At 42.7% G+C, this 24,858-nt stretch overlaps 1 protein-coding gene across 4 annotated transcripts in view; it reads right to left on the reverse strand.

Moving 5' to 3' along the window:
* Positions 1 to 1,905: 1,905 nt before the first annotated feature.
* Positions 1,906 to 24,858, reverse strand: part of Prelid2 (PRELI domain containing 2) — an 87,063-nt gene continuing 64,110 nt past the window's right edge. For 2 of the 4 annotated variants that reach the window (XR_008219152.1, XM_052742087.1), the window contains 2 exons: positions 20,246 to 20,315; positions 13,923 to 14,201 (listed from right to left, as the gene is read on the reverse strand). Coding sequence is in view for 2 of the 4 variants with exons in the window: in XM_052742087.1 (XP_052598047.1) it covers positions 20,256 to 20,315 (60 nt within the window). In the remaining 2 variants the exon portion in view is untranslated. Of the gene's footprint in view, positions 6,480 to 13,922; positions 14,202 to 20,245; positions 20,316 to 24,858 lie in introns of those variants that run through there. The other 2 variants (XR_008219153.1, XM_052742088.1) reach the window with 2 other exon arrangements.

Genomic DNA, 24,858 nt, shown 5'->3' on the forward strand with positions numbered 1-24,858 from the left:
AATGTAATTATATTTTAATTTAAAAAATTAATAAAGGAAAGGCAGGTTAAAAAAAAGAATAAGTTTGTGGCAGGAGACATAAGTCAAACGCCATGCAGACATTCATCTTTTCTATCGAAGGAACTTACTATGCATTTGCTTTTGATGTTTGCTGGAAGTATGACCATGCAGCCATTTAATAACCTCATTCTTGGATAAGCCACATAGCCCCTGTGAATCTTAGGCTCCTCATCTTTAAAACCTCTGCTACTATCTTCAAAAAGTTCCTTCCAGGGACTAGAGAAAATTACACACACATGACACACACACACAAATACTTAATACACTCAAAGATCCTGCTCAGATAAGAGGAATTACCATGAGGAGTGAAGCAAGCAAAACAGTGATTGGCATGCCCGGCAGCACTGTGAGAAGAACCCATCTATTGGCCCCCTCCAAAGTGAAGCTTGAGCTCATCAGAGACTGATAACCTTTTGTTGAAAGCCTTGCTGGCTTCACAGGATTGTCACCTAGGACCTCTCATCACTGCCTCTGATGTCTGGGAAATGCGAGACAAGCATCATTTTAGAAGAAAACAAAATGACAAATTGAAGAAGTCCAGGCAGGTTCCTTTGCAATTGCAGTCTAACACTCACCGCAACTTGTTAATAAATAAAGTTGCCTGGGGGTCAAAGCTAATAGCAAGCCATCTCAGAAACTGGGTGGTGGTGGTGCATGCCTTTAATCCCAGAACTTGGTAGGCAGAGCTAGGTAGATCTCTGTGTGTTCAAGGATGCAGCCAACATGGAGACACACGCCTTTAATCTCAATACCAACCATAGACAACCTGGAGGTCTGTACAGACAGGCAATGACTAGGAGGTCATGTGGTTGGGTTTACAATCAATGAGAAGGCAGAACAGAAAGTCTTTATAAAGACAGACACACAGGAAGTAGCTCTCTTTCGGAGAAGTAGGGCCACCGCGACAGTGAAGGGTAAGGGTTTTTTTTTTGTTTTGTTTTGTTTTTTTTTTTGGTTTTTCGAGACAGGGTTTCTCTGTGTAGCTTTGCGCCTTTCCTGGAACTCACTTGGTAGTCCAGGCTGGCCTCGAACTCACAGAGATCCGCCTGCCTCTGCCTCCCGAGTGCTGGGATTAAAGGCATGCACCACCACCACCTGGTGCATGGTAAGGTTTAGCTCTTAGCTATTGCTCTGACCTCTTGGCTTTCATCTCTGTATTGGCTTTGTGTTTCTTATTTAATAAAACGGTTGGTTACATCTACATTTGGCGCCCAACGTGACAAGAATCCATTAAAAGCCGCTTGCCTTGGCTTGGCGGCAGGTCCCGTTTCCCCGCCTGGGCGGCCCGGCTCCCTAGCTTGGACCCAGGTCGGCTTGGTCTCAGGCCAGACTGACCGTAGCCCCAAGCAGTTAGCTGCAGCTGGAGCTACTTGCTTAAAGCCAGTGTTGCAAACAACTCAGGCCTGCCCTGCCGAACAGGGCCCCTGCCTGTAAAGCCAACGCACATGGTCGGAGCTTAAGGAAGCCGGAGCCCAGGCTTGACTCGACTCAAGTGGGAACACGTGGCTGGATTTAAGCTTTTAGCCAGAACTTTTGGCTATGCTTTCTTGTGCGTACTTGCTCTCTCTCTCTCTCTCTCTCTCTCTCTCTCTCTCTCTCTCTCTCTCTTCACACCTTGGACACTAGGTGGCTGTTTTGAAATTCCCTCAGATTTCTACTGTTCTATGCAGACTTGATAAGTCAATTAAGATATCAGATATTTTAAAGGAAACTATTTAAAAGAGAAATTTTTTTTCCACACACACAAAAAAATGGGTTTTATGTGTACACTGGAGGAGAAGAAAATTGGGCTTTGTTTGAAATTTTAGGCAGTCTGACAATGGAACAACTATATGAGAAGATTAATATTGATCGAATTACGCACTTTATTACTTTTCTTATCCTCATTTTACTATTTAAAAAGATAGTCAATTTAAGTGCCAGGATAAGAGTTTTAGAAAAACCTGTTGAACCTGTTAAAATGAATTATAGAGAAATTCAAATTCAGACCGAAGGAATTAACAGTGAAGTTGTTTCAAGATTGGATCATAAGGTTACAGAAAGAAAGCCTGTTTTCACACAATCACCCTTAATTTATCCGGTAACCGTACAGCAGTTACCTGATCAAGTGAATATACAAAATATTTGGGCTCCAATTGAAATGTTAGATTTACGAAGGTTTAAGGAGGCAATAGTATCTTATGGCATGCATTCCCCATATGTAAAGCAAATGTTAAACATCTGGTCAACATATAATAGGATTATACCACAGGACTGGCAGGAGCTGGCACAGGCTGTTCTGGAACCTGGTCAACGGCTCCAGTGGCAAATGTGGTTCAAGGAAGAGGCAAAAACATAGAAAAACAATGGAAGGATAAAGGAATACAAGTCTCCCAGGATCAGTTTGTTGGAGAAGGCCAATATGCTGCAGTACAAACACAATGTTTATATGATATACAAACCTTAATTCTATGTTGAATGGCAGCCTTGAATGTATGGGACAGAGTTGAGGAACCAGGAAAGAAAACTGAGTCATTTACAAAGGTTATACAGGGCCCAAAAGAATCTTTCACAGATTTTTTTTACTAAGACTGGCTTCAGCAGTAAAGAGAATGGTCCCAGATTCAGAAGCTAGTCAGATAATAATTGAATCTTTGGCCTTTGAGAATGCGAATGCAGCATGCAAAAGAATAATCAGGCCATTAAAGGCAAGATCTGCACCCTTGGAAGATTGGATTAGAGACACACTTAATGTTGAGTCTCATGACCAAGATGATATGTTGGTAGGAAAAGCAATTTCAAAAGGTTTGAGGAATGTTAGATGTTTTGGATGTGGAAAGCAAGGACATTTGAAAAGGGACTGTAAACAGGTCATTCCTAGAAACAATGTTTCTTCAAGGAACACTGGCAACAGAATGCCCCTTCCTTCTGGAGTATGCAGAAGGTGTGGTAAGGGAAAACACTGGACCAATGAATGTAGATCAACAAGGGACAGGCAAGGTAATCCTTTGCTTCAGGCTTCGGAAAATCCCAGAGAGGCCTCAGGCAGGGCCCCACAGCAAATCCACTTCAAACCTTTCCTGCAGTAGTAGAGGAAACCCCTACTCAGAGCAATTAAATAACCAAATGCCAAATTCTGTAGATCTCTGAAGGGTTTGAAGATGACCTGTCTATCTAAAATAGATCTACTCAATTTTGAAAACATACTAATATTACTACAAGTTCTATTATAATGTCTAACTACTAACTTTCATTTCTTTATAACCTAATAGTTGGTAATAATAACATTCAAGGATCAGAAAATTGCATTACATTGTTAAATGAATGGTATAAGTACAATTAGAAATATACATATAGCATTTTCTAACAATATCAATTTCAATATACATAATTTGTACAATCCAATCCAATGTAAAGTATTTAAAACTAGTAATTGTCTTTTTCTTTGTCAGCTTAGTGATATTATTATTGTCCACGTGGAATTGTTGTTGTGGGGCCCCATCTTCTTCCTGGAGACTTCAGTTGGTGTTAGGCCTGGCTGTGATTTCCTGCAGAAACTGATAAGAGACTCGAACCCAAAGACATATATAAGCAGTTAATTGAAGCCTTTTTTCTAGAATTAGTACCAAAAAGAAAAAAGAAAAGAAAATGGAAAAAGGGAAAAGAGAATCAAAGAAGAGGGAGATAAGGAAACAAAAGAAAGCGTTGAAGGAAAGACTAAATTCACCAACTCTGGCTCCTTCACTTATAGACTGGGACTGACAAAGGTGTGACAGGGACCCAGTCCCTTCCACAGGCTCGGAGAGTGTCCCAGAAGAAGCCGCTCCATACTGAGACCTGAAAGGTAGGACTTCCCCAGAGGAAGAGGCTGGAAGACGTCGGATTAGAAAAAGTCATGGACAGAACTGGAGAAATGGCTCAGTGGGGAAAGTGCTTTCGGTACGTGAGAGAGAAGCCGAGTGTGGATCCTTAGCATCCACACACAAGTCAGACATGGTAGCACGTGTCTGCAAACACGCCACAGCTGGGGGAGGGAAGGGGGTAGACTCTCCGGAGTGCTCCAGCTGGCCAGTCTGGTTGAAATGGAGAACTCTGGGTTCAGTGAGAAACTCCTTCAAAAAACAAAATTAGGTAAACAATGATGGAGGAAGAATTAGACATTGACCTCTGGACTGTACACGTCCATGGGTGAATACTCTCTCTCTCTCTCTCTCTCTCTCTCTCTCTCTCTCTCTCTCTTGTCTCTCTCTCACACACACACACACACACACACACACACACACAAAGTCAGCGGTAGAACAACTGTAACCCATGAACAGCATATATAAAACAAACATATGAAGTCTAAAAAAAAAATAGCAGTAGAAAAAATGAAGCAGAGCTGGTGCTTTGAGAGATCAATGGAATATGAAATTGACCAATATCTACCAAGACACGCTTCAGGAATAAAGGGGACTATGGCTAATGACCAGAAAAGCACCAGACGAGCACCCCAAGAAACAAGAGGAAAATGCAGATGACGTGGACCCATCCATCTTGAAAACGGCCACAACTCCCTCAACATGCAATAAAACCCTGGATTTGCCCTCCAACCATGAAGTAAACGAAATTGATCATTTGAAATCTTCTCAAACAGAAATACCAAGCTTCCAAGAACTCCAACAACACAGCAAGCACATGACATTTCCAGGATTTGAGCTCAGCATCTGGTCCTGGGTCTTCCGTCTCATCCACCATGACATGCAGAGTTAACTAAAGAATTTGGTCCATAGCCACTTCTCAAGGGACATTTGGATCCAACCAGATGCAAAGATTCCTAATCTATTACAAAATTTACTTTTCAAATTTGACTTTTAAAAATGGAAATTCAAATCTCAACAGGAGACACTGTTTCAACAGAGAAGCTCGGGCACTACTGACGTTTTATACTTCCCATACATGTATGCATTGTTCAAATAAACAGGGAGGCTGGGTATTCCTGCCAGCAGCTTCCATGCAGTTCACTCAGAAGACAGGTAAAATGTACTTGGGAGAACACACCAGATGGGAGGTCTGTTATCTGGAAAGTGAAGAGCTTCATGGAGGCAGAGCCAGCTCTACCACTATAATTACAAGAGCCAGGAATCAAAATACTGTTTCATTAAATTTCCCTCTTCTTCGGGTTTTCACACCTTCGAGACTAATTATACCGTGGGGTGGTTTGAATGAGAATGGCCCCCATAGGCTCAGGTGTTTGAATGCATGGTCCCCAGTGGGGGGAACTGGTTGGACTAGGAGGGGTGGCCTTGTTGGAGGATCTTGCCAGTGGCTGTGGGCTTTAAAATCTGTAATTCATTGCAGCTTTATGTTCTACAAGGTTAGGGGTTTGTTTTAATATTAAAATTTTGAGAAGAGCAGATGCCTCAAAGGGCTTCTTCATACACATCTCAGAGATGGTCCTAGGTCTCTAAGGGAACAGGTGTCCTATTCTGAGAATCACCGGCCATGGGCCACAGGAAGACTATCAGAGGGGAAAGGTAACAGTCTGCCTGCTTCTGCTCTCCTGTAATTTGTCTCCACAAACCCTGTCCCTTCGCTAAACCTAAAAACATTGTGAACACTCCTTTCTCCCGGGAAGTCATTCTTATACCATTTGACGGAACAATTAACACCAAAGGAACAGGTTACTGGGCCAGTTTCTGACTTCATACATAAAGACTATTCTCTATGCTACACTGGCTCCAGTTGTAATCTTACCCGTAATGTTTAATCTAATTTAAAACTGTAATTAAAAATTGCAGTAAGCCGGCACCTATCACGTGACTGCAAATTTTCCAAAGGCAGATAGCCAGTCTGCAAGACACCAGGAAGGAAACTGCCTTGAACTCTCTTCTGCTGGCTCTAAGGATGTGTTGCCTGGAGTGAGGTGGGGGAAACCAAAAGGGAAGACATGATTGAGCATTTTAAACCTTCCTGCCAGAGCCTGAGTGTCTGAAATGCTATTTGCAAAAGAAAACAACGGACAATAGGGTTCCCTCATAGCCAGACAAATCTAATCAGCCACAGGTATGGCCTCTGCGGGGCATCCCTCACAATCTCCAACATTCCATTTCCATTATGATAAACTGTACTCTGGGGTCATTCATTCATCAAATTCTTTTCTTTCTAGCATTATAGGGGCTTTTAATCTCGAAAAAATACCCATTCACGACCATGTATTGAGAACAATGTTTCAGTTTCTCTTATAGCTTCTGTATAACCCACACCTGAGCATGTTTTTTATATCTTGAATTTCTAGCTATCCACTCCCCTCCAAAAGCTCCTAACCTAAAGACCAGAAAGACTTTTTTTTTCTTTGACTGACAGGGACAACTTTAGTTTCAAAAGATCAGACTACTAACCACATACTTACACACAAATGACAGTGGGCTTCCATCCAGCAATTAATCTCCCCCAAACCTCTAGAAAAAAGAGGGAAAAAAAAAAACCAGCAATGTGTCCATTTCAATGTCTGAACAATTGACAAACATCCGAATGCAAGGAGACACCTGAACTCCAAACAGGAAAATAAAAACATGCAAGCAAATAGCATTTTCTCCTCTGTCATCGGATCTAAAAGTTCATCTTGGCACCAACACAAAGAAGTAATGATTCCATCAGCAACTACCAGATGGCAGGCACGAAATGGCTGTAACCTTCTTAGAGAATGCTGGAGAATGGCTCCGTGGAGTTTAATTTAACAGTGGCTGCCATTTCCTCTCTGCTACTTCTTGCACAGCATGTCAGGCCGTAGTTCACAGGTCTGGCTATGCAGTGACTAAGGTCAACACCATGAGACATGCAAGAGGAGTTGGGAGGCATTTGTGAGACCTCTTTTTTTCTTTCTTTCTTCCTTTCTTTCTTTCATTACCTTGGATCTTGTTTTTAGAAAATGCAGGCCGAATTTCTGGTCATAAGAAAATGGGTTGCCCATCGTGGGATATTTTTTACATCACTTTTCTTCTATTGGTAATTAGGAGACATCGGAGCATCTTTTGTCATTAGCCAGTAAATCGACCTCTTAGTAAGGGACCACAGGCAAACACCGAAGGGAAAGGTCTTCATGAGACTTCCTCCTCAGCTAGCTCCTTGCAGTGCCCACCCATTTAGACCATTCCTCTAACGTTGGTGAGAATCGCTGCCCAGCTTATGACCACCTGTGGTGCCTCCTCCAACCCTGGCACAAGGGCTGCAATGCAGCCATAAACCAGAGTCTTCATGGGTGAGGCCCAGGCATCAGTCATTTTTCAAATTCCTCAGGTGGTCCCAGGTTGGCTAAGGTATGCAAGAAGTAATACATTTGAAATTTCTACAAGTTTCTGTAAATTGGTTTATAGAAAGCTAACTTCTGTTCCTTAACTTCTACCCTAGGTCACCCTGGCATTGGTTTGTTATTCTTGGGATGTTCCTTTCCCACTCTCTCTCCCCCCAAGCCTCCATCTCTCCAAGGTTTTGTTAAAGTTATGGGGTTTGGAGGTCAGCCTGCAATAGTGAACATGGGGTCCCCTCACCCCAGGGAGACACTGTTCTGGCACCGCAGCTCTAATCTGGAAGGCGTCAGACCAGGCTGCTCATACGAGTGTGAAGGTTAAAGAGGCTCACGCCCGAGTGTCCCTTCCCCTTTAACCACTGTGCACTGCAAAGCTCCTGGCTGTGGTAAGATGGTTGGGGGAGGCTGCTCCACCCTTCTGTCTATGCGGCTGGACCTACAAGAAGCTGTCTCCTTCTAAGATGCCACATGACCCACCCTAACTCAGGCACTACCCGCAACCGTGCATCCGACAGTGAGCTTTGGGATTACCAACCTATATGCTTTTGTGATGTGATGATTTCTGCACAGTCCATCTTATGCTGACCTCTCTTTCCTGTGTCCCTTAAACTAATAATCACAACTTGCTTTACCTAAGAAGTGGCAGCATCGGGTCTTATTGTCAGTCGGAACCTATCAGTGTTATGTCAGTATAACAATGCTTCAAGCCTTCTAGTGACCTGCTAGTTCAAGTCCAAAGAGATTTTTATTTTACACATGACAAGTACTTGGTAAATGCTGGATGAACCAGAGTCTACTCCTAAAAGCAAGATCATCACCCAACCCTGGCTCTAGCAAAGGAAAACATCATAGCGTCTAGACAGGCACTTCAGTAACAAGGCACAGAGATCCACTCAAATACATCCAAGTGAAAAGAGACAATGTGCAGGAAGCAGAGCAGAGGTTCAGGCCAACCAGAAGCGGCTCTGCCCCGCCCCCTTCCTCTTTGGTGCCGTCCAGCTCTACTATGGACAGTGGACCTCATTTCTTCCCCCTAAAGACTCCAGTCCTTTGCACTTGGCCTACTTGGGTCAACCACTAATGGTGGCCTCTCTTTATATCTCAGAGAAAGTTTATTGGCTCACCTTGAGGGAGGGAGGAGTGAACATCCTGTTACCTACCACCTTCATCTGAAGCAGATGGCAAAACCCAGGATTGCTACTACAATCACTACACACACATTATGTTGGGAGATGTGATGTCCTCAAGAAAGTGTTGTGGGATATTTTGATCTCACTCTGACACTCCTTAGTCTGCCAATAAAGTTAAACCATGAATCAGAGGGCAAGCCAGAGACTAGCTGACCAGAATTAGCCATAGAGAAGCCAGGAAGTTGGATAGAGAAGACCTAAAGGAGGAAAGGGTGGGACTACAGCTTGGCACAGGTTTTTGGTTTTTTGGGATGAGGAAGAGATGGACTCTTGCTGTGTGTCTGGCCAAAAAGCAAGTCCAGCTGGTTGCTTCTTGGCTTCTCTGATCTAGCAAGTTTTCACGCTCACATCTGATTTTCGAGAGTCTTTGTTGCTAAATAGAACAATAGAGACTTAGTTTAAACCTATACATCACAGCTGAGGCAGTCTGGCTGCCAGACTGGAAGATCTCCAGGCAGCAGCCTAAGTGGGCAGTGGGCCGCTGACTGGGTGGCTGTGGGGCCTCAGACAGTAATTCAAATATCAGATTCATTTGCAGCTGCTAAGCTGACAGAAAAACTATAGTAGTTTTTACCCATAAATACTCGTTGAAAAAAACTGCCTTTATTTCTACAGGACAGTATTTCATAGCTCTAACTCACAGTAACCCTGACTTTAAAACACTTCGTCCTGTATAAAATCCTAGTCGGAGGTATTTCCGTTAGGATTTTAATCCATGTTGTTTCACATTATAGAGCAAAATACATCTGAAAATGCAAACACAGATGGGGAAAGGGTTTGTACAGCAAGAGAAATGAGTTTGAGCCACGTCTCGCCTGCCTTGAGTTCACAGTGTAACAGCTGTGGTTGAAGACAGGAAATCAGAAGGCCATTAAGCCACTGAAATAGTGTCCCAAGTCATGACAGCCACGCTCATTCACTTTAATGTGAGCAAGGCAGCGTGCACAGCCTCATCAGATGCTATTCACTGCTATTTGACACAAACTGTGTAGTCACATGACTTCCCGGACCCCTGGAAAATGAGAGGAAGGCTACTAGAGGCTGACACAGAAATGGTGCAGGAAATGTTGAGGAAAAGGAAAACTCACAAGGCACCCTAGAATCCAAGGAGCAAACCCTGTCTAAACGGGGGCATTCACAAACCTGAATAGGACCCAAAAGAGTTAAAAATAAAATGACAGCCTTGAAGAGCCTTCCTCGATAAGTTCCAGTTACAAAAGCAAGAAATTGGGGGGAGGGGTGATGTAAGTGGCTTTTTAAAAAGATGTGGAGTGTAAAAGAATGGCCTCAAGTTGTTTATACTATGTGCCCCCACAGTGTCTGAGAAATGTGATATTAATTCATACGCGGCACTGTCTATGAAATACACAAAGTAATTCACATGAAAAGAACATAGTAGCTTTTCCATTGGCCAATGATTGAAAACCTAAGAACCCTCCTGGTGAAAACCACTCAAGCTAGCTTCCTTCTTTCTAAGAACATTCTGAGTGATCACATGCGCTGATCAGTGGACTCAACTGATGCAAAACCTTCTTAAAGGGCAGGAGACATAGAGACCAAAAACGCTCTCCCCTCATCTGTCTTTCGCAAAACATAGTCTGTGTTACAGAACCACACATGTCCTGGAGAACTTGCTTCAAAATGTAAATCCAGAGTCCCAACTGGATATTACAAGAGTCAGAGTCTGTCGGAGAAGGGTTGAGCCTGCACTGCATGGTAGCAGAGTTCTGGGGAGGTCTGGACAGTCTCCCCATCACCGTACAAGGTCACCTTGAAGGGAAGGCTCAGCAACGCAGTCAGGAAGCCAGCCAGGTCTGTGAATTCTTGTGCCCAGTGTGTCCAATAAGGCCACACTCCTGACTTTGGCATTTCTCATCCACCTCAGTAGATGACCAAGTGCACACTTTGATAAGATATACGTAATTTTTTAAACTAAAGAATCCTAATTAACTCTAAAAAGATGAAGATTTTTAAGGATTTATTTTTATTATTTTTACTTATATGTATATGTGTGTTTGTATGAATGGATGTCATACGTATGTGAGTAGCTCTCAGGGACCAGAAAAGGGTATCAGATCCCTTGAAGCTGGAATTACAGGAGGTTGGGAGCCTCCTGATGTAGGTGCTGGGAACCTAACTTGGGTTCTCTAAAATGGCAAAAAGTACTCTTAGCTTCTAAGCCATCTCTCCATCCCTAGCTCCGTAATATTTTTATAAATATTTTATTTTTCTTTAAAACTTTCTTTTTAAATATGTGTCTGTCTGGGAAGAGGTATGCATATGGATGCAGTGCCCTCAGAGGCCAGAAGGGGGCATTGGATCACCTGGAATTGGAGTTACACATGGTTGTGAGTTGCTAGGGTGGTTCTCAATCTGTGAGTCACGACCTATAAGACCATCAGAAAACACAGATATTTACATTACTATTCATAACAGTAGCAAAATTACAGTTATGAAGTAACAAGGAAAACAATTTTATGGTTGGGGGTCACCACAACATAAGGAACTGTATTAAAGGGTCGCAGCACTAGAAAGTTTGAGAACCACTGCTCTAGAAGCATGGGCTCAAAAGTACTGGCTGGCAAGCATGCATGGCAAACAGAAAAGTTTGAGCAGTTCAGAATTTGTTGTTGACACTTAAAGTTAAAAGGTTTCTCCTCCTCCTCTCCATCCTCCTCCTCTCCATCCTCCTCCTCTTCCTCTTCCTCCCATTCTTTCTCCTCCTCCTCCATCCTTTCCTGGAAAGGTAAGTATTGCAAGAACCACATAAAGCAGCCATGTGGCCAGTCACAGAAGCTGGGGCTTAGCAGCAGCACTCCCACCTTCAACCACGTTCTACGGCGACCTCAGCCTGCTTCACTCACCACAACAATTGTCAGGACCCGCACACCTTTGCACCAGACACCCCAGCTTATAGGAACCTGGCACAAATTCAGTCTCTCTCTGCCTCACCCTCTTGCTGAAAATTCCTGCCACAAAAATCCTTTCTTGCCTCGCAGATGTTAAAGAAGAAATCAAGAATTGAGCCAGGCGGTGGTGGTGCATGCCTTTAATCCCAGCACTCGGCAGGCAGAGGCAGGTGGATCTTTGTGAGTTCGAGGCCAGCCTGGTCTACAGAGCGAGATCCAGGAAAGGTGCAAAGCTACACAGAGAAACCCTGTCTCTTTCGAAAAACAAAAACAAAAACAAAAACAAAAAAACTCAAGAATTGGCTGAGGCAGGACAGCTGCCACAGTTGAAGTTCAGCCTGGAGTATGTGCAGCAAGTATTGGACCAGCCTGAGCCGCAATAGTGAGACCATATCTAAAATAAATGAGTAAGTAAGAAAATAAGAAGAAAGAAGACAGATAACGTATGCAAATGGCCCAGACTTTGGGCACAACTGAGTTACTTTAAAAGTAGTGATCCCAGGATTCCACATTCAGAGAGTCTGACTTCTCTGTCTGGGGTGCACCCTGCTCTATGAGATGGATTGGAGTCTCCCGAGTAACCCTAACAGGTAGCTAAAGAAGAGAAGCCTGGCTTTGTGAGCTTTTGAGTGCAGAGAGCTGTATTTACTCCAGCATCAACCCCCAAGTAAAAATTTCTTGTCACTCTCATCCATAATAATTCACTTACTTTTGGAAAAGGAAAATTATTCTAATGCCATTTACTAACTGGAAAACAAGGTCAAAATCTACTCTGACTTCTACCATTCAGTTTCCTTCCAACACAACGGAAGAGTAAAATGCTAAGGAAATGAAGGGAAATTATCCCAAGAGATAAAACTCAAACAGCACAAATAGCTCAAACACAATAAGAGGAGGCTCACAGTGGCAGGCTTGTATGCAAAAGCACAATTGCTTTGAAATTCATCAATGCACAAAGCAGAGAAAATTTCAAATACTGAAAAAGAAAAAAAAAGGAACAATTTCCTTAAGTCTTTTCAATAATGGCCTAATTTTTATCTTAAGATGAATTCCAAATTATTACTTCCTTTCAAGCTTTCTGTTAGACGGTATGCATTTATATTTTGGCTTCTCATCATGGGAAATGCAAACTAATGTCATCGAAATTTCAACCACTAATACCATCTACATCACAGCTGAAAAGCAGATGCCCAGGCTGGGTATGTAACGCCATTAGTACAGTGCTTGCCAGCATTCACCAAGCTCTGAGTTCAATCCTCAGCATCCACCCGTCATCCCAGCACTCTGGAGACAGAGGCAGAAGGATCAGGAGTTCAAGATCATTTTTGGATACATAGAAAGTCTGTGTCTCAAGAAAAAAAAAGTAGACAACAAAAAGAATACAGAAAAGCAAATGCTCAAAAATCATTTCACATAATAATAGATCCTATTCAATATTTTATAAACTATCTTAAGTCAGTCCAATAACCTCATTTATACCCATTACCTCATTGCACAATTTTTATTTAAATTAGCTGTGGAAAGGTTTAAAAATGATGTGCACATCCATTAAATAATCGGTAGCAGAACCTGGATTTAATCCACACCAATCTGACTGGCCCCAAACCTGTGCTCTTCAAGCTAAACCCACAGATGAAAGAATCGTGCCTGATTGCTCCCACTTTACTAGTCAAAAACAGAGCTGTATAGTTTGTGCCACATCACAAAACAAGTTAGTGGGAGCCACAGCCAGACTCTTCATACTCTTCACTACATGTTCTTGCAGAAGAACAAGCCAGAGTTTACACGTCATCTCCTAAAAACTGTACTGACTTCTGAGAATCTCAAATATTCATACATAGGTGGCTTAGCTAATCATGGTATACATGTGGTTAGTTGACCATGGTATACATATGGCTTACCTGACCATGGTATAGATGTGGTTAGCTGACCATGATATACGTGTGGTTAGCTGACCATGGTATACATATGGTTAGTTGACCATAGTATAGATATGGCTTACCTACCTGACCATGGTATAGATGTGGCTTACCTGATCATGGTATGCATGTGCTTAGCGGACCATAGTATACATGTGCTTAGCGGACCATGGTATACATGTGCTTAGTTGACCATGGTATCCACGTGACTTGGCTGACCATGGTATACATGTGATTAGCTGACCATTGTATACATGTGGTTAGTTGGTATACATGGGGTTAGCTGAACATGGTATCCACATGGTTGTTAGCTGGTGTACATGTGGTTAGCTGACCATGGTATATATACATGTGGCTTAGCTTCACCACAGCTCTGGTACACTGCCTTTCTATCCATCTCTCTGGAAAAAGGTACCAGGGTGGACCTCTTTATGTGTCCCAGAATCCTCTCCTGGATCCTATGAATGCTGATGCTGACAGCCAATGAGTATAAGGTGCCTTCCCAGACCTCCATCCTGCCCTTGGCCGCCCTGACACCATCACATGAAATCAGCAGAACATCTTGAGGAAGCATAGATATCATCTGATATGTTCTCTCCCTTTATTCATAAGATTGTAAAGAGACCATGTCATAAAATCCAGCTGAAAGGTCTCATCTCCATGAGTCCCATGATTTGAAGCAGGCTCCAAAGTAGAGTGTCAGTCTGTGCTCGGCAGGAAGGTCTGCTTTTCTCTAAGCCACAGATTCTGTGTCCTGAAACTTGTATCCAATAATTGTGCCTATGATGTCGTGGCCAAGAAGGGATTCTCAAAAAAAAAAAAAAAAAAAAAAAGAGTAAACACAGCAGCAGCTTCCCTGCAAGAGAAAGAAATAGGTTTTATCACCTAATAAACACGTCTCACCAATCAATACTTATTTGGCCTCTTTTCTGAAGCAACTCCCAAGAGTCACTTGAATTCTCTCACTATGGATAATTCTTGAAGAAATTGCATTCCGACCTCCTAATGATCTTCAAACAAAGCAAGCACCTCATTTTATTAAGTGCAGCTACCTAGAGGAGCTAGTTCAGAGTGGAACTCAAGATACAGCTAAAAGTGAGGTCTTAATCATCCCGATGAGATAGAACTCTACTGTGTTATCAAACCTCAAAGCCAGTCTCCTGAATGCCAGTGGCAAGAACAAACAGATGTCAGGGCTATTTGTTTTGTTCAAAAGTGACAGGAAATCAAAAATCCATCAAATAGATGTGCCAGCAGCAACGCCACAAGCATATTGGCTAGTGAAATTTATATGCCTCCGTTTTGGTCCATGAGAAAATTACCTAAGCTTCCTACATTTGCAAATGCCCACTTGGACACACGGGTCAGTGAGTTCATGAATGTTACTTTTGATGCTAGGTGCCATGAAAAATGTAGGCATGTGTTACATGAATTTAAATCCTACATTTTTATATTTTTGTGGGGGTAGGATTAGCCCTGACTTGCCTGGAACTCAGAGATCTGCATCTTAAGTGCTGGGATTAAAGGCATGTGATGTAAAAATATGAAATAATATCTCCTCTGGCACATTTGTGTAACTTGCTACAAATTGTCTTTTAAAGACAGAGAACTGGGCTGGAGAGATGGTTCAGAGGGCAAAGGGCCCACTACACAATCGTGATGTCCTGAGTCCAAATGTCCAGAAACCATATGAAGTCAAATGCAATAGTATGTGTGCCTATCATCCCAGGACTCAGACAAGATTGCTCCCAGGCCTGGTATACACAGCAAAAAAAAAAAAAAAAAAAAAAAAAAAAGCAAGAGACTCTATCTTGAATAAGGTACAAGGTAAGAATCAGTACTTCAGATTATCATCCCCTCTCTCCTTCCCTCCATCTCACACACACACACACACACACACACACATGCACCTGCATTTATGCATATAAATGCATACATATACATATGCACATATGCAAAAAACAAAAGAAAATGGAGAGTTGCGGAATTCCAAAGTTGGTACATCAATTGAATTATAAACAGTGCCCATATTATTACCATGCTACAGTGACATTGTCTGTGTTAACAGAATGCCTGTATTTCTATTGCATGTGCACTGGACCTCTCTGAGTGCGTCAGTGACCACTGTTGATGGCACTTTTAATGTCGTTGTTGTTAGCATTTAAATATCTCATCATGCCTTAAGATAGCATGATGTGAGTCTTCACTAAGTGAGGCTGTTAGCACAAATGCAGAGGAGATAAACTGTCAAAAAATAAAGAGCAGAGGTATGATGTGATCCATGTGATAGTTTTCAAAGGCCACACAATCACCACCACAATCCTGGACATTAATTTATGAAACTAACTCAGGAGACAACAAACTTTGCCCTTCTTGTTTCCAACAAACAACAAAAGGAGAATAAAGTAAATAATTTAGGCTGTAAAGGCTGCAAGGTCTCTGTCAAAACTATTCAAGTCTGCTGTTGCAGCTTTGAACGTAGCCAAGAGCACAGCTGTGTTCCAATAAATCTTAATTTATAAAAAGCAGCAGCCTGGATACATTTTACGGCTACAGTGTTCTGAACTCTATTCTCTGTGTGGTCCCTCCTACCCATTATTATATATTTATTTACTTTTTATTTTACTTACATCTCTCTCTCTCTCTCTCTCCCCCTTCCCTCGCTCTCTCCGTGTGTGCGTGCACACATTTGCATACACTGCACATGTGTGCAGGTTATGGGACAACCTGTGGAAGTCAGTACCCTCCTTCTACTACCTGTGGCCACAAGACTGAACCCAGACTACCAGGGTTAGGGGCAAACACCTTCTCTCAATGAGCCATCTTTTCAGACTTTGTTTTTAGTTTCGAAGCGGGTCTCACTCCATAGCCCAGGCTGCTCCTAAACTCTCAGCCACCCTGTCCCAGCCCCCCAAATGCTGGTTCCTTCCCGTTTAATTTTATCACTTCACAACTCAAGAACAGTACACGCCCCACCTACAACTTATTTTCCATAAAGCTATTTTTGAGAAAGGAAGAACGTTCCATAAAAACAGAAGCATTTTAAACTACAAAAGCTTTGTAAAAATTGTCAAGAAAATGGGAAGGAGAGAGAATAAAGCTGTGGCTGGGCTACAACACCAAAGCCTCAAAATTCTCCGTCTGATTTGTAGTGATGATTACAGAACTATTTATTTATACTTCACAAAATGGAATCATCAATTTAATTGTATATAAGTAATAACTCAATGAAGTTGATTGGAACAGCTTAAAGCTTAACTGGTAGTCTTCAATTTACAGTAATTGTAGATGCATATGTAAAGAATATATATCCCTTCCTTTACATTTACTCCTTTGAGAAAATGGGTTATGAATTATGACAGCCTGCTCTATGCGTATAACACAGGAATTCTGTGGCACCAAATGCTACTGTCCCACTCCAAAGTCCTGGCACTATGCAGACCTCGACCACTTAGCTACCTGAGATGGAGTAAGCTGCTTCTTATACACCAGGATAAGCCCAAGTCATAGGTTAGTCTCACATGGTAAAAAGGAAAAAAGACAATCCAAGTGTCCTACCTCTTGATACAACAGAAACATTATCATCTACAAAGTTCATACTGGAGAACTGTGTATCAAGTCATACACACAGGCTAAAATCATCATCATCATCATCATCATCATCTCCAAAGTACTTGAGTTTATTATTTTGTGCTAAGCTGCACTAAGAGATGTCATGGGCTTCATGGGCCACAGGCTGGGCATGACTGAAAGACAACAGGCCACACTGTAAACTTTTTAAATTTACTCATCTTTACTAACAACACTTTACATCCAAACTGACTTAGAACCACAAGCTGGCATGAGCCTTGACTCCTTGTTTTGGGTGAATTTGCTCTAACCTGGAGCTTGTCTACATTACATTCAGATAATAAATGAATGAATGAATGAATAATGCAAGAAGAGGCTTTGATGAAAAACAATCAGAGGAGAATACAGGATGCAAACCATTGATAACTGATATAAAGGTAAACGTATACCCAAAGATGCTAAAAGCCCAGTTACCTGCTTTCTTGGTGTCCTAGCACTTGATTGCCTCCATCATCTCTACCCAAGATGAGCTCAGGAGACCCGCTCTTCCACCCCCCACCCTCCCACCCCAACCCCCGCAAGACTTGGTCAACCAGAACTCCAGGAGTGGGTCCACTAGTCTATGCTTTAAAATCCTCCAGCTGTTCCTGATGTTGACTAAAATTTCAAGACCACTAATTCAAAGCTTGGAAACTAGCAAGCATTGCCTTTCCAAAGTCCCTCATGTAACTTAGAGCTGACTTCAGATCTCACCCCCTGGGTAAGTCGGGATCAGTGCCCAAGGGCACACGCGCATTAGTACTTAGTTAGAGTGGGGTCTATTAAGATGGAAGCAGCCAAATGGAAGCCATTAAAGATGCCTCTACCTGGGACTACAGTAAAGCAAAGCCATTACTGCATCCCTGGGGAGATTGTGAAGATGAGAGCTACCATCAAGGCCACAGGGGTGATGGCTCCAACCATATCTCCATTTAAGTCTATTTGGCCTGTGCAGCTGGTGGACACTGGAGAATGACAGTTAACTATTGTGAGTTGAATCAAGTGGGAACTCTAATCATGTACAAGCTGCACTTGCCTTGATTGAATAGATTAATACATTTCCTGGTATCTAATATGTGGATGTCTTTTCTTTGTATCTGACCATAAGACCCATCAGAAGCTACTGGTTTGTTTTTTTTTTCAGTTGGTATCTTTTACTACATTATGAGATGTATTTAGAAGATCTCATAATGTATTATGAGAGGGCCATAAGCCCTTGAGGACTAAGGGTAGAATGTTACAGTTCAAGATGTCTGGGTGTCACATTGATAAAGGATGAGCTTGTTTGTCCTCGCTGTCAACTGACTGGATTCAGAGGTGGTTGGGACATACAATTCTAGGTGAGGCTGGGAGGATATTTCCAGAGAAATTTATCCAAGAAGGGAAGACATGCCCAGAGTGTTGGTGGCATCATGGCATGGGTTGGGATTCTGAATTTAACATAAATGGAAAAAAGAGAAGACCGAATGAGCACCAACATTCATATCTCTCTGTTCCCTGCTAGGAAAGCAATGGGACCAGCCACCTTACAATCCTGCCACCACACTGTACTCCATCTCTTCTTAAAACATAAGTAAAATAAATCTTCCTTCCAGCTTTGACCTGGAAGTACTACCCCCATTGAGGCTTCCATAACTGTCACACCTACAAGGTGGGGCCGAGACAGGAGCCCTTAAGACCCGAGATCTGGATGTGCCAGCTCTCTTGGTTCCTGGATCCTGGATGCTGGAGGTAGACCGAGCAGAGTTCTCCAGAGAACACCGCCGGACTGCGCTACACCTTTTTTGGATCCTGTAACCTATCCCTTCACTTGTAAGTTACCCCACAAAATAAACCTCCCTTTTAACTATGTAGAGTTGCCTTAATACTACAACCAATAATTCCTTAAAGTTGCTTCTGTGAGGTATTATATCAGAGTAGTGAGCAGAGTAACTAATATAGTCATCCTCACAGACATGCCAGCCTAGAAAAACAGGGAGATGTAGCCAAGTTCTTTATAATTTGTTTAAGGAGCAGGATGGATATAAGAGCAAACCATACCTAGATTCGATTCTAACACTCTGTGAGCACCTACCACGTGCCATGCCTGTACTAAATAAAATTATCTTGTTTAGTCCTCCAATAACATTGCAATCTACTATATGTCAAGTGTATACAGCTAAGTAGTCATCAGAATGGTGGGCGTACAACTTGCAAATCAACAGAAATGCAACTCTCCAACTAGTGTCCATTCAGAGGCATGACTGGCATGCTTTGAAACTCAAGGTACTTGTACATGAATGGTCCTATCATTTCTTCTTTGGTTAATTGCTCTCAGAGTTCATTGTATGCCACAATTAAAACACCAGGTTGTTTATAGAAAACTATGTGTAGAGTGTCCTTTTAAGCTGTCCTAAGGTAATTATGGATTGCTAGTCTGTGCCCTTGACAAACACTCCTAATCACCCAAGGCACTCAAGCCGGAGCCCATGAATTATTCCTAAGGTTCGGATTCCTTCTGAACAGCATTTCAGGCAGTGGAAAGTATATGCTTATTGCGTATCCCTTATCCAAACTGCCTGGATCCAGAAGTATTTTGGATTAGCGAACTTTTCATATTTTTGCAATATTTGCACATATATAATGAGATTCCCTGGGATTAGAACCCAAGTGTAAACACTAAATTCATTTCCTTTTTATATAGACTGTATACTTATAGCCTGAAGATCATTTATATACAATACTTTCAGTTTACCTTGTTTGGACTGCTACCCACCACATAAGGTCAGGTATAAAGTTTGTCACACAGCACTTTAGGTCAGTATTAAAGAAGTTGTATACTTAGGAGAATTCCGTGGTCTTGGGGATTAGTTTCCAGACTAGTAAGATGTATTTGTTTTAGTTGGCCAATCAACACGTTCCTTTTCTGTGATCCTTCCTGCCCCAATTACAGCTTTAAGTCTCCCTTCTTATTGTTCTGAGAACAATAAGTAAGCTTCAGTTAATCCTGAGAGCAGCCTTTACAAATCTCTGCCACCCCAAGGGCCTCAATCATGGCAGATTAGACCGAACAGTTTTAGCGATTTGAAAGCAGTTGTAACTCAGCGCATAGTACAAAACTGCTTTGAAAATCAGAGAGCCAAGCAAATAAAGCTGCTGAGCAGATAACAAAATGCCTGTGAAATAGTATTCTATGGGTATCACTGGGAAACGTACAGTGAAGAGCTCAGGGAGGCTGATTCATAATGCCAGGTTTATAAGCATGGAAACATGGCTTGAGTAAATAATTCTGATTTTGCTTTTGATACTCACTGATGATTCTTTATTCCATGAAGGGGGCACCACACTGTTCCTTTAGCAGCATCTCCATTATTCTAATTCCCTACAGAGAGAAGAAAGAAAAATCAAAATGCCATCTTTCATAGACAAGCACCATTACATTTATCACAACCTTTTCCCTTCAGGGAATCCGGGTCCCGACCATATATATTCATTGAAGAAAAGTGGGCTCAGTCATCCCTGACATTTTTGTAATATTTCACTCAGCAATCCCCCTTCTGCTTTCCCAGCATGTTCTCGGAGCTGTTTAGGAGGTGGGCAGAGCGGGGTTTGGAATCTGCTTGCAACATCAGAAGGCAATCCAAGCCAAGGTAAGCAATGTCTCACAAGTGGCACAGCTTGCCAGAGTTGGGATAATGGCAACTGTAAATGTTTGCTAAATGGCGACAATTGTGCTGGCTTCACTGCCAAGGTTCATGCGTGCTGGTACGGGCAGCAGGTGCTACCATACCCCACTGAGATGCTCTCCAAGATGAAGGCACTCTTTCCCCACCCACAAGAACCTATTATGGACCGCTGCAGGCACAAGGACATCTCAGCCAAGGCACATCATTACCTGAGGTCATGCCCTCTCTCCAGTGCCAGCCCATATCCTATGACTGGTGGATATGAAGACATAATGACTCTCTTCTCTCAATCGCCAACAACTGTGAAGGGTATGCACCCCCATGGCTCTCCGTGGCATAGCTGAGACCTCTGCTGCAGCTGTATCTCAGCCAGCCTCCCTGGTTTCCCTCCTTACAGAGATGCTCCCCACAGCCCTCTCCAACACACTCTATACATACATCCCCACCCTGACACCTTGTTTGATACAGACAAAACCGCTTTCCTGGTTAGAACACAGATGTTCAAAGAGGTTTAAGTGTGCGCCCAAAGCTCTCACGTCATGATGCCAGGGAAAAGCACAGGCACTCCACCCTGGTTTCAGCCACACACACCAGTCTTCTGCACTGTACATTCCATGACTTCCCATGCCACCTTGCCCACCCTTGTTCTTAAAGGAAAGAAGATGGCAGATACCCCTGTCCTACTTTGGAGACCAGTTCTGCAGGCTAGAGATTAGCTTGCAGGGAAAGATGGGGTTGAGGCATAACTATGAGGTAAGGTCTTAAAGACTGCACAGCTGGATCCAGAAAGAAAGGGGCCTGCTGTCCACAGAGACTAGAAATGTCGAGAATCGTAGCAATGAAAAGAACTTTAAAAAGGTTCCCCAGGCCTCTCCCAGAAAGGCAGGTTTAATGGGACTCGGGTGGAGCCCCAGTGTTCTGTACCTTTGACAACCTCTCACATGATTCCCTTAAGTTCAAGCAGGGCTGGGCAATGTTGAGTTGGCCTACAAAAGAAGGGCTGGGACCCACCACTGGTGCTTGTGTGAGACAGGAGACAAGGACTGGAAGGAAGCAAAGGCATCACTAGTGAACACAATAAAACAGAGGCTTGGAAAGTGACTGCGTGGCTGAAGTGCTTGACGAGAGAAGATGGGGACCTGAGTTCAAACTCCCAACACATTCTTTTAAAAGACCAAACAAACAAACAAAAAACGGTGACCACACATCTGTATTTCCAGCACTGGGAGGCAAGAGAGCAGAGACAGAATTGTCAATTCTAGACAAATCCATGGGCTCCAGGTTAAACAAGAGACACATCTTGAAAAGATATGGTGGAAAATGGTCGAGGAAGATGCCTAACAGCAACTTCTGACCTCCACATGCATGCATATACATGTGAACCTTGTGTGCACATTAGCATACCCACATGAACATGAACATACATCATACACACACACACACACACACACACACACACACGCACATGCACACGCACATGCACACACACACGCACACCTTTCACACCAAAGCAGAACAAATGAGATATGATTCTGAAAGACCTTCCAGCTCTGCCAGGGCCATCACCCCAGACAATGCTGCAGTATTAAAGGATCATGACAGAGGCTAAGAAGAATGGTTTGTCAGATGAACCAGGAGAGCAAACCAAAGGACCAGTAACAGTCATCTGAGCCAGGAGACTTGGACCCTATTTACAGCTCACAGCCTTTCTAAAGCTGGGTTCCTTCAGATGGTCACTTTTACCAAGAAGTGCCTTTGACTACCAAGGTCAGGGACTTTGAGGCCATCTACTTCCAGTATACCAACTAGGGTTACTCACAATAGAGATTACAGGCTCCTCAACTCCAACAGTGACTTCCATCAGAATTCCAGTGCCAGGGCCTGGAACTGTGCATTGATAACACCCTTTGGGAGATTCTGAAATGCAATTTCCAAGGATTTGTAAATAGTAGCTTTGTAACATTTCTAAGGTCCCCTCCAGCTCTGCCCATCTGGGCATGATGAAGCAGGCTCTCTGTAATCACACCTGGAGATGTTCTCTCAAACTTTACTTTGAAAGTTAGTCTCCTGTTGGGGCCAGAGAGATGGCTCAGTGGCTAAGAGCACTAGCTGCTCTTTGTAGGGGAACTGGATTCAATTCCCAGCACCCACATCAGGCAGCTCACAACCTCCTGCAACTCCAGCTCCAAGGGGACCCTACACCCTTTTCTGGTCTCCTCAGACACCTGCACTCACATGCATATATGCTCACATACACATATAACTAAAAATAAATCTTAAAAAACAAACAAACAAACAAAAAACTAGTCTCCTCGAACACTGGGGAAGAAGTGGGGACCAAGGGTACAACAACTAGTAAGATAAAATCTACCAGATCAGGATAGTGTTCACTTCCGTGTTCATTTATTCAACAATACACCTGACTAATATTTATTGTGTGCCTACTATGTGCACTGGATATTAAATGGTAAACAGCTAAGAAAAAGTCCCTGCCCTTTACAGGGAATTTTCTTTCTTGTTTCATTTTTTTTTTCTTGTTCCAACAATCCCTCCTAAATAATTACATGTCCTCTTGTTTCCAGAAAGAATAAAAACTGCCACATAAATTCTTTTTTCAAACTTACATTTTTCAGAGTAGCTGTACACATCTGGACAGTATGTCTTTAAAACAAGGAAAACACGTTCTTTCTTGGGAAGAGAGAACTAACCCGTAATCCATCTCATCCGTCTAAATTAAGACCTCCACCATTTACCAGGCCACTAATTGACGTAAATAAAGATTCCAAGGTTTGCTCTGGGAATTCAAAGACGATGTTTATTGAATCAATTATGTTCACAATGTGACAGTTGATTTTTCTTTCCCTCTCTCCCCCTCTCATAGCACTTTACTCTTAAGAAGAATGGTTAGATATAGAAAGGGGAGCGTGAGGGCAGGGGAAAAGGCTTATAAAGTGAATTAAGAAATAGAAAACTCTGAATAGTAGGCTAGCCATTATTTGGCACCTCTCTTGGTAAGGAGGGGCCAAATCAAAGCCCAGTCGATAGTACTTTCAAATAAAGTTCATTCTAACACTCAAATCTCACCCCAGAGATGCGACTTAAAGAGGCTAAATTTATACCCCTTATCACACAATGAGGCCTGCATGCAGAGTAAACATTAAGTGCATCCACCTTTCGGATATGCTTTAAAAGCTTTCTGGGCTGACAAACCATAAACCCGCTTGATTTTATTATCTCTCTGCCCTCGGAATGGTTTTTCCTCTATTACTAGGCCATCTTTCCCCATTTGTCAATGCACAGGCAAGTAAGCCATCTCAGGGCCTCATGTCCTAATGTCAGGACAGCAATGCCTAAAGGTACTCCCATTTAGTCTCAGAGCCTTTCAGGTTGGAAATCCTTCACAAAAACCCTTCTCTGTTTCTGAGAAATCACTGATTATTACTGCAAGACCAAACTGTGTCTTCAGGAGAGGTAGAATCAAAGATGGCTAGATCTAGATAGGGTGTTTATTTTATAATCAAGTTGATGCTCCCTTAATGAATGTCTGATTTACCTGGGAGGCTCCAAAGGGAGTCATATTAGACCTTACAAAAATTACAGACACCGGAGCAGTTCCCCAAAGGCATACCCATGCCGAGCTCCTAATAAGAGAGCTGCTCACTTAATTATCACAGTAATAAAAATTGTGTCAAAGACCCCACTGGAAAGAACTTCCTTCTTGTGATTCATGGCTTTAGAGCAAATACTGCCTGAGCTAGCTAAATTTTTGTCAACTTGACACAAGCCAGAGTCATCTGAGAGGAGGGAACCTCAATTGAGAAAATGCTTCCCTAAGACTGGCCTGTAGGCAAACCTATGGGGCATTTTCTTGACTGGTGATTGATTGATGGAGAAGGGTCCAGCCCATTGTGGGTGGTGCTATTCCTGAGCAGGTGTTATTAAGATATAAAAAAACAAACTGAATAAGCCATGAGGAGCAAGCTAGTAAGTAGCATTCCTCTATGGCCTCTGTTTCAGTTCCTGCCTCTGGTTTCCTGCCTTTAGTTCCTGCCCTGACTTCCTTCCATGATGGACTGTGATGTGGAAGTGGAAGCTAAGGAAACCCTTTCATCCCCAAGTTGCTTTTGGTCAATGGTGTTTTATCATAGTAATAGCTAACCTAATTAAGACACTGTCCATAGTACCAGCTGCCACTGTGTGTATGAGGCTTCATCTAGCAGCACAGAGATCCAACAGGAC

This window comes from Peromyscus californicus, unplaced genomic scaffold (assembly GCF_007827085.1).
Source record: "Peromyscus californicus insignis strain IS unplaced genomic scaffold, ASM782708v3 Scaffold_17__1_contigs__length_78620276, whole genome shotgun sequence".
Taxonomy (NCBI): Eukaryota; Metazoa; Chordata; class Mammalia; order Rodentia; family Cricetidae; genus Peromyscus; species Peromyscus californicus.